Raw genomic sequence first — 10,290 nt, forward strand, 5'->3', positions numbered from 1 at the left:
AACGACCGGTTGCACCACAGGTGGTTGATGAAATCGCTGTTGCTCGTGCTGTGTCACGACATCGAACATCGTGTGGTCCACTGTACGAAAGGTGCTTCGACCCATTCTCAAATGGTACCCATACAAGATCCATTCGTACAGCAGCTTGCACCACAGGACGCACAAAAACGTGTTGACTTCGCTCTCTACTTTTTCGCAAGGATTGAAGTTGACGAGGGTTGGCTCTGGGCCATCCTATGGACAGAATTAGCTCATTTTTCTCTGACAGGTGAGCTGAACATACAGAATTACTGAGTGTGGGGATCTTCATCTCCAATCACTGTGCATGAAGTTTCTCTGTATGGTGAGCGTGTCACCGTATGGTGTGGCTTCACGGCTACATTCATCATTGGCCCATTCTTTTTTTAACAGGTTGGCGCTCAAGGACCAAAGAAGTGCAGGATGACTGTCTAGAGTTACTGCGATATGCTTCGCCAGCATGTCATATCTGCTCTACAGGATAGAGACGCATTGAACTCAACACTTTTCATGCAAGATGTGCCCCCACCGCAAATCGCTCTTGAGGTTCACCTGTTTCTCCGAAACATATTTGGAAACGATCGAATCATCAGCCGATCGTTTCTTATTGCTTGGCATGCACGATCACCTAGTCACTCCCTGTGGGTTGTGGGTCTAGCTGAAGGACAGGATTTACCAGGAGAAGATTCACACGTGTGCTGACCTGAAGCGCAGCGTATTAAGAGAGGTTGCCAGCATACCGACGGACATGCCTCATTCTGCTGTGCAGAATGCAGTCCTGCCCTTTCAGACTCTTCTGGACACTGATGGGCGCCACATTGCGCCCCTTGTGTGGCAGTAATGGTATCGGTAGGTAATGGTACGATGTACCTTTCAGCACATTAAAAGTGTTTCAATTGAACTGATTCTGCACTATTTCTCTTCCGCACGGCCTTGGCATTAACGCTACCAAGATTGGTACTCGTACGGTAATTAGTTTCCGTATTATAATGTGTTAAATAGGGAAATTTTAATTATAACCACCTGGTACGTATGTAACTCCACGTAAGTTAGTCAGCGTTTAGCAACGTGTCTGAAGAGTGTGGCGTGTGGCGGCAGGCGCTGTGACGCTGAACCTGTGGCAGCTGCCTGTGGGCGCCCCCTCTGCCAAGCAGTGCTCGCTGGCCATGCTGGAGCGCGGCGCGCCCACCGTCAACCTGTTCAGAGCGCGCAGGGCGCACGGCTGGTGGCCCTTCAGGACACGCGAGGAAAACGAGTACAAAATCGCCGTAAGTCTACCGTACAACACGCTTCAAATGTATGCAACTGCTTTTCCTCTTCCAGTTTATGGAATTCTTTCTTAGTTAACATTCAGATTTTTATTCGTTCACAGTGTTTCTCGACTCTGAAGATCCGTGCTGGCCTCAAAGACTGCATCCAATAAATGCGTTTGTGCGCTTTATTTATCCATATATCCTTGAGATTCAACAGCAGTAGATCTCTTTGGACTTAACCATCCACTGCTTGTCGGATATGCCAAGCAGAAGTGTTCTCTCTGGCCTTTCCATCTCGCAGCTATATGATCGAAGGTGTTCAGGCATCAAGAGACATGTGTTGTACTTCGAAATCTTTTCAGTACCATGTCAGGTTCTAGCATCACTTTTCAGCGTTTTGGTAATGTTCTTATTTCGCCAGTAAGTCCCATACAAACAAAGGTCTTCCTCTAGATTCTCGAGCAGAAATTGTTATTTCTTACCGTCTGCTTCTGTTGTACTGAAGGCCTCAGTCCCATATGGTAGCAGTAGAACTGCTATGTGCGTTATGCAGGGTGAACATCGATAAATCTCACAAACTGCAGAGACGGATTCCTGATTGGAAATGGAGGGATAAAGGTCCTGTGAATACGTGCCCGGAAATGCATCGTTGCCACGGTAGACGGCGCTGACGAATGACAGTTCCTCTGACGACGTGCTGTGTGTTCCTTGTGTGCTGCAGGCAGTGCGGTTGACGCAGCGTACTGTAAGCAGCAGGATGGTCCGTTATTCATGTTGGGAACAAGTAGAGATGGTGATTGTGTACGGCGAAGCAGATGGAAACGGTCGAGAGGCAGCACGACTGTACCAAAACAAGTACCCTCGTAGAAACCAACTACATCACACAACATTTCAAGCCCTTTTTGGGCATTTGGGTGATCATGTGTACTTTCAGACAGATGATCGCTCAGAGAGGACCAGGTTCTACAAGATACTGAGACGAACCCTAGTACAAGCTCTAGACAAGTGGCCTGTCTTTCAGTTTGACTTTCGAACACAGTCCTCTCGAGAGTCATGTGTAATTTAATGATAATGAACTGCTGGAAGGTCTACATAACAATAACTTGCCTACAAATATTATGTAACATTGACAAGGACTATGATTTGGTGGTCCATGAAATTAAATTTGGAAACTAAAACATTACAGCATCAACAGCATTGCTGCAGCGTGGGTGGAATCTTCCGTCTCAACAGTAAGCAAAGGGTCACACTGCATAAAAAATTGCGATGTTATACGCGGTTGATAATTACATTCACACCTGTTCGTAATGTACGTAAGTTACCTTTGAGTGCGTTAAATGTTTGTTGAAACACTGAAATGTTTGCTCGTTAGGGAAGCACACTAATCAACGGCTCAAGCTTAACAGCACGGACGGTAGTTGAACAGACTTACAAGTGACTGACAACGAAGTTTTGGGATCTAATTTCAAATAAACGAAAACGACATACTGGTAGCTGGAACTGACATGAATGATAACACATTAAACGATATCTATGGACAACAAGATGTCAACGCATAGAAAAGGAAATGAAAAAGCCCAGTTGAACAAAATATATAGTTAGAAATATATCTCGATGCGTAGACTTGAAGACGCTTTTTTGCATACTTTTTCTTCTTTTTTTTTCGGGGATAATTCCTCTGCAGATACAGTAAACAAAATACAACTTCAGTAAAAATGAGCAGCTAAAATACTGTGTGATTCATGTAAGAGGATATATCGTACAATCCTCTTTAAATGTGTAGGTATTCACACGCACATTTTTAATGCACCACTTGTGTTATCGGATTCCCTTCACCTTTTTGTTGTACGAAACTGAAAGCAGTATATGTTGCAAAATATACTGACGTTCATCCAACAAATACACCGTGGCATAAATTAACAAGCTGGTGTCAATTCGTGTAAGACAAAATGAAATGGGGTGCGGTAAATTTTAACAGGCCGCCGTGACTTTAAACAGATAACCTATGCAATATTCGCCCGTGCAGGGCGTCGCTAACTTTCGTACTAGTAGGGAGTCCCCGATTTGTTGGATACTGGGAAAGGTGAGAGAATATTACAGCTCTAATAAGAAAAACAAAGTGTAACCAAATATTGATATTTTCTAAAATTAGAATTAAGCAAAAACGATATTTAGCCGGGTGCGGGCGCCTCTGGTTCGCCGCGCTTACCCAGCGAAAGAGACAGCGTGCGTGTCTGAGCGAGATTGCTGGAATCTGATCAAGCCGATGAACATCGGAACTGCTACTAACAATAAGGCGGTAAATGCCTGCAGCATGGCGCGTGTGCGACGGTGACGAAGCTGCTGCTGCTGGTAGGCCTCGGAGCTCAAACTGAAAGGGTGGGAAGTGGCGACGGCCTGATCTTTTACGGCTTTGCTGTAAGATTCCGACTTGAAAGTAGAGCCACTGCCACCTACTTGAGTGGTATTTAATGGTTGTAGCCATTTTGAGCAAATTTTCAGCTCCTCTCAAAATGACGACAGGCGAAATCTCATTACGTTAGGAATCATTATCATGAAGGTTCTTTTCTCTTGAACATTTCGTTAATGATTTATATCGCGATTGAATTTCAAGGAACTGGAAATAAAATTTACGGGCGAAGTACGTCTATACCAAACTGTCCCGGATCTGTCACCTGCAGTACAAATTTTAACTCATTTCTTCTCCTTCGATCATTATCATACATTGCTTATTACTTTCCACAACAATCTTTCTCAGTTTGCGGGTGGCCATGGGAAGGTATTTTCGTGTTACAGTTTACGTAAAGTACGGTAAAAACACGTAAAATTAGATAACTTGGCTAATATAGGGGACAGTCTCGAAACACTCGTCCTGTACTGAAAAGGAAAATGATACCACACATATTTCCCAGTACTCTGACTCCTTAATGATATTTGTTGTTATTAATCAAAATAATTTTCCGGTCAATTGTGATTTATACAGTCATAATACAATAGAGGAAAGAAATTGCACTTAAATTTTACTACGTTGTCTAGGGTTTTGTTTTCTGCTGGGGATGTCTTTAAGAATCTTTCATCCAAAATAAAGCAAGAAATTGTGGACGCCTATAAATACCAAATAAAAACATATCTTCTTAAACTCTCTAACAAATAATGTAATTACGTTGATTAAATGATCTAAGATCTCTGTTCGCAGCATTACAAATAGGTGTGCACATTGTGAACAAGCGTCTATTCTTCTAACATTCCGATAACAGTCTCCTTCTTGAATAGTAATATCGCTGTATTGAAATTATGGTAGTAGAGTGTACAAACAACAGCTATTAAATGTTATTGAGGAAGAAGTAGCTTTTTAAGAAGTGTTCACTCTTCCATGAATTACTAGGTTAAGGTCAGCCTGAGTAAGCACAGTTAACAGTCTACACCAACTTAACAGAAACTTGCATATTTATAGAATTAACAAACGGTACGTTGTATAAGATGTGACCGAAACATGGCTAGTTCTCCGACGGCTGATACAACTCATCTTTCCCGCTGGAGTTTGGACATAGTCGACACTGAAGCATATGTGTAATTGTCTGATTTTTCCATAGTCACACTTGACGTTGTCTTTTTTATCTTAGCCTCATCTTGACAAATTAAACCAAGACGTACCCCCTCCTGACCACAATCTATTCAAGAGCTTCCATATCGGTCATGCCTTATCATATAACCTGGTCATACAAATTGAGATACTATTTCCCAGCCAGAGGGAACAGAGTCCTTAGGTTTCTGCAGTTGTAAATTGGCTATTTTATCTGTGGTTATGAGTATGTTTGATGTTCTGACACAGCTCTTCCTAGATTTCAGTCTTTGCTAGTGCATTACTCTTCGAACCTAAAATGGATATTGTCTGCGAGGTTGTAAAGCCACACTGTTGGAGTAGATTTTAAAACAGCCTATTATAAGTCTGCATGAGTCGTCGACTGCTACATCAACTTGTTTGGCGTGACTTGAGTTACACCAAATATGAGAGGCGTACTCTGCAGCGGAATAACGCAGTATGACTGCAGCAGTTCGAATTGTTTCGTCTTGACAACCATGCTGTGAACTAGCTAGTTTCTGAGGAGCTTGTTCTCTGGCGCAGACTTTAAAATTCGTTTCCGTGAAATGCTTCTTGTATGTAAGAGATCTGTCGAGTGTCACTCTCAGATATTTTGGTGCCTCACATAATTCATGTGCTCCCCTTCCGATTTCTCAAATAGAATGCACATATTTGTGTTTTAGATGGATGTGTTTTAAAATGGTTTGCTCTGTAGTATCTTGACAGTACTTCAGGAGCATCAGTAAATGTGATTTCCAAATATTCAAAATGTGTGTTCTATGTTGCAACAGAGAGATCATCGGCACATAACGAAGACCTGATGTTGCTCATTTGTGTACATATTGACCTGGACAGAGAACTGTACACTTCCTTGACGGAGAACAATCTTATGTAACCTCCATCGGCCGTACTATTCTTGAAACTCAAAGTAGAACCTACTATTGTGAAGAAGAATAGCGATGAATCTGGTTAGGCTGAGGTCCTTTGTCAGGTTATGGAGCTTAGTTAACACTTGCTAATGGTTGATGTCGTAGTAAACTAATAATAAATCGACAGATACCACTCCATTCACCTTACGAGATTCTAAACCATCTTCTATGAAGTGTGCGGAATTTAGGAGTTTGCTTGTGAAACTTTTCTCAGGACGAAATACAGCTCACTGAGGTATAAGAAAGGAGTCAATTGCAGGCAGCAGACAAATTAAGATCAGTCTTATCTTTCAAGCTGTTTGTAGAGGTGTCAAAGTAACGCAGCTAGTCTAACGTTTTCGGGTTATCCCCGTCTTTGCCATTTTTTATGAGGGCAACTACTCGGCTCTTCCACTACATCTTTGGAAATTGGTAACATACAGTTGTTGAACAGCTGGAGCATTCATTTCTTTGTTGTTAGGTCAAAATACTTAACCTGATCTGTTCAAATATCATCCAAGCCAGCTGTTTCTCCATTTTCAATCTGTTTGGTAGCCATCTCCAGTTCAGTCGCGCACAATGTTATTGTAAGATTATCACTCCTCTTTTGGACTTTCATACTGATTTGTAAATATTCCCCTCTGTCCAGAGTACTGAAGTTTCTTCTGCATAATACGTCCTACGAAATGCGAGGAATGATTGAATGGACCAATATGTGAGTCAATATTAAATCCCCAGCTTTCACCATGGAGCTCTACGCTGACCCCTCTGTTGAGGGCAGTCACTTCTGTCTTCTCAGTACTGATATTCAGGCCAGCTATGATAGCATTTTGGCCAGATATCTCACTTCCTCAACCACCTCAGTTTCGACTCCGAGAGGCCTGCAACGACGTACGCATCTATTAAAATATAGGTTTTGGTGTACAGGTTAATAGATTTCGCATTCATTTGTCAGTTACTGTTGCAAGTACAATTATAAAATAACATCTAATATACGCTCTAAAAGGAGTTTAACAGTAAGTTTTATAAGGAAACATCTAGTTCCGAAATTAACCTATTTTGAAATTAACCTTTATCTAAGAGATTACTACCATTTGCAGAAATGAAGATGGTTTATTTTCCACGTTTAGTTTATTCGGTTTTGCACCACTGATCTCGAGGTGTGCCCTGGTGAATCAGTTATTGCAGCGTTGACCAGAACTATCTTAAAGAGTTAAAGCAAATGTTTGTCTCACTTTCTAGGTTCTTCATTCCCTTGTCAAGTTATAATACCTTTAATTTACAAAACATAAATTGTGTTGAACAGAACTTCTGAAGTTTATGACTGTCCATTAAGCGTTAAATTCTGAGAGTTCCTTCTAGCTTTGTCAGGGAAATCCCCCTAGCGTTTGCCAGGGAAATACCGTACAGTATTAACCAGTTGTTTGCTTCAGAAATGAATACTGCATGAAGAATTTTTGAATCCTGTGGGGATAAATAGCAGGCGGTGCCTGAGTAGTTTTTACTCGAGCCAGATAATACCGGTATGCTTTTTTTTTATTTTTCCATTTGTTCCTTCCCTGATGTGGGTTTCGCTACTTGCCACGTCCGTTTGCAGGGTGACTTTGAGTCTCCTCGCAGTGTTCCTATTTTCTTCAGTGTATCTCTGCTCTCAGAAACAGTGCTGATACCTGGAAACTTCATTGTTAGCGCCAGTGAGCTCCAGGAAACAGAAGTCAGTTCGTACAAAACTCGAAGGTGTGAACAAGCGCAGTACAACTGAGGAGCGGCAGGTGGTGCAGAGCTTGCCCACCAACGAGCACGATCACAATATACCGTAATAAAGAGGGACAAGTTCATTTACAGGTTTTTCAATCAGACGGAATTTAATATGTAGGCGCATCGGGTCAGTTTAAAATGTCTGTATACGAATAAAGTCGCACTGAGAAGAGACAGGAGAAAAAGGAGTTTAATAGGAAAACAGCCGGTTGGAATGAAGGAACAGGCCTCGACTCATTCCGTATTAGCTGAATTGCGTTTTAGAATAGAAACACTAGATATGTTGCGAGATGTACAGTCAGGAACGTGAGGAACATATTGTTGATGGCTGCAGCACTAGAGTCACGAGAGTTGCACAATGTAGCAAGCAGTGGAGAATTAAGAAAAAGTTTAAGTACACACGAAAGTCAGTATATCAGTTATGGACCTGTGTCAGACTGTTTTTCCGTAATTCTTGAGTAGTGTGGCGTTTAACATGACGTCATTACCTTAGTGTCTATACTTTCGTGTGCCGCCTATGTGCGCTGACAGATTGCGGGATTAATTCTTTCCGCGGTATTAGGTAGTTTTCAAGCTGTAGGAAAAGCATGGAAACTAGAGAATAATCACTCTTAAATGTTTGTAACAGAGAAGGAGTGGTATCAATGTATGGTATCAGTGTAACTGAAATGTTGTTGGTTGAAGAGCGATACTTTCCTCTCTGCATTCTTTCCTATTATTGCAGATTGAGTGCTACAACGGTGTAGGAGGTGTAGTAGCGCCCATTCTTGAAGGAATGTCTTTTAGAGCCAAATATAAAGAACATATGTTGTTGTGTCGGTATGTAATCGTACGAAGTTTTACACACACATCAAAAAAAGTTTTGCATCACCCCGGTTCCCAGAACTCCTGAAGATAGACGTTGACTGTGGATACTGTGTCACAGACACAGTCCCTTTGACTGTTCAGAGATGTCACTAAACCCGTCAAGAGATGTAAAGCACCATGCATGAGCAGTGCCTGTTGGAATGGAGGGGATCCGACAGCCGGTGAGTTCCAGTCATTGTACCAGGGATGAGGTACATGGCTCGTGTTGTCTGTAGTTCAACCATGCCTAGACGGTCAATATCGCGGTTCGATCGCGTCCGCATTGTTACTTTGTGCCAGGGAGGGCTCTCAACAAGGGAAGTGTCCAGGAGTCTCGGAGTGAACCAAAGCGATGTTGTTCGGACATGGAGGAGATACAGAAAGACACGAACTGTCAATGGCATGCCTCGCTCAGGCCGCCCAAGGGCTACTACTGCAGTGGATGACCGCTACCTACGGATTATGGCTGGGAAGAACCCTGACACCAACTCCTCCATGTTGAATAATGGTTTTTGTGCAGCCACAGGACGTCGTATTACGACTCAAAGTGTGCGCAATAGGCTGCATGATGTGCAACTTCACTCCTGACGTTCATGGCGAGGTCCATCTTTGCAACCACGACACCATGCAGCACGGTACAGATGGGCCCAATAACAAGCCGAATGGACCGCTCAGGATTGGCATCACGTTCACTGATGAGTATCGCATATGCCTTCAACCAGACAATCGTCGGAGACGTGCTTGGAGGCAACCCGGTCAGGCTGAACGCCTTAGACACACTGTCCAGCGAGTGCAGCAAGGTGGAGGTTCTCTGCTGTTTCTGGGTGGTATTACGTGGGGCCGACGTACGCCGCTGGTTGTCATGGAAGGCACCGTAACAGCTGTACCATACGTGAATGCCATTCTCCAACCGATAGTGCAACCATATCAGCAGCATATTGGTGAGGGATTCGTCTTCATGGACGACAATTAGCACCACCATCGTGCACATCTTGTGAATGACTTTCTTCAGCTTACCGACATCGCTCGACTAGAGTGGTCAGCATGTTCTCAGACATGAACTCTATCGAACATGCCTGGGATAGATTGAAAAGGGCTGATCATCGACGACGTGACCCACCAGTCACTCTGAGGGATCTACGCCGAATCGTCGTTGAGGAATGGGACAATCTGGACCAACAGTGACTTCGTGAACTTGTTGATAGTATGCCACGACGACTCAATGCAAGATGACGTGCTACTGTGTATTACAGGTACCGCTGTGTACAGAAATCTGGACCACCACCATTGAATGGTAGACTAACATGCAATGTGTGGTTTTCATGAGCAATAAAAAGGGCGGAAATGATGTTTACGTTGATCACTAGTCCAATTTTCCGTACAGGCTCCGGAACTCTCCGAACCGAGGTGATGCAAAACTTTTTTTGATGTGTGTATAAATCTGTACGGTTTATTCAGTTACAAAATGTTGTCAAACTGTTCCTAAGTAGAACATTCCACCTTTATAATATATTTTCGTTCCAAATGTTTATAGTATATGATGTTAACGATACTTTTACCTCGAGTTTTCACCAGTAGAAAAGAAGTACATCTATCGTCACTGTTGTAGGGCAAAGTGGAGCTGGTACTGGAGGTGCTGACCAGCCTGGAGGCGGAAGCGAGGCCTGCCGGCAAGGGCCGACAAGAACCGGACGCGCTCGAGAAGCCCAAGTGAGTTACCGTATCAGCAGCGGCTCCTGGCTGCGCACACCGCCTCTCAAACACGGTAACACACTCACGCTACCAACTAAACTAGACAATACTGCTTCCATCGATGCTGTGGATGGAAGAGTCCAGCGAGCCACGTGTCCACAATACCTCGAGGCTTTGTTTTGCACGTCGTTGTACCAGTCTAGAGCAGGACGGCAATGCACTCCAAACAGGC

General features: G+C 43.3%; 1 protein-coding gene across 1 annotated transcript in view; it reads left to right on the top strand.

Moving 5' to 3' along the window:
• LOC126433992 (otoferlin-like) overlaps positions 1 to 10,080 on the top strand; it is a 168,888-nt gene extending 158,808 nt beyond the window's left edge. The window contains exons 15-16 of the mRNA XM_050090452.1: positions 1,117 to 1,286; positions 9,976 to 10,080. Coding sequence (XP_049946409.1) covers positions 1,117 to 1,286; positions 9,976 to 10,080 — 275 coding nt within the window. The remainder of the gene's footprint in view (positions 1 to 1,116; positions 1,287 to 9,975) is intronic.
• The last annotated feature ends 210 nt before the right edge of the window (positions 10,081 to 10,290 follow it).

Source organism: Schistocerca serialis, chromosome 1, assembly GCF_023864345.2.
Source record: "Schistocerca serialis cubense isolate TAMUIC-IGC-003099 chromosome 1, iqSchSeri2.2, whole genome shotgun sequence".
In the NCBI taxonomy this organism is placed as follows: Eukaryota; Metazoa; Arthropoda; class Insecta; order Orthoptera; family Acrididae; genus Schistocerca; species Schistocerca serialis.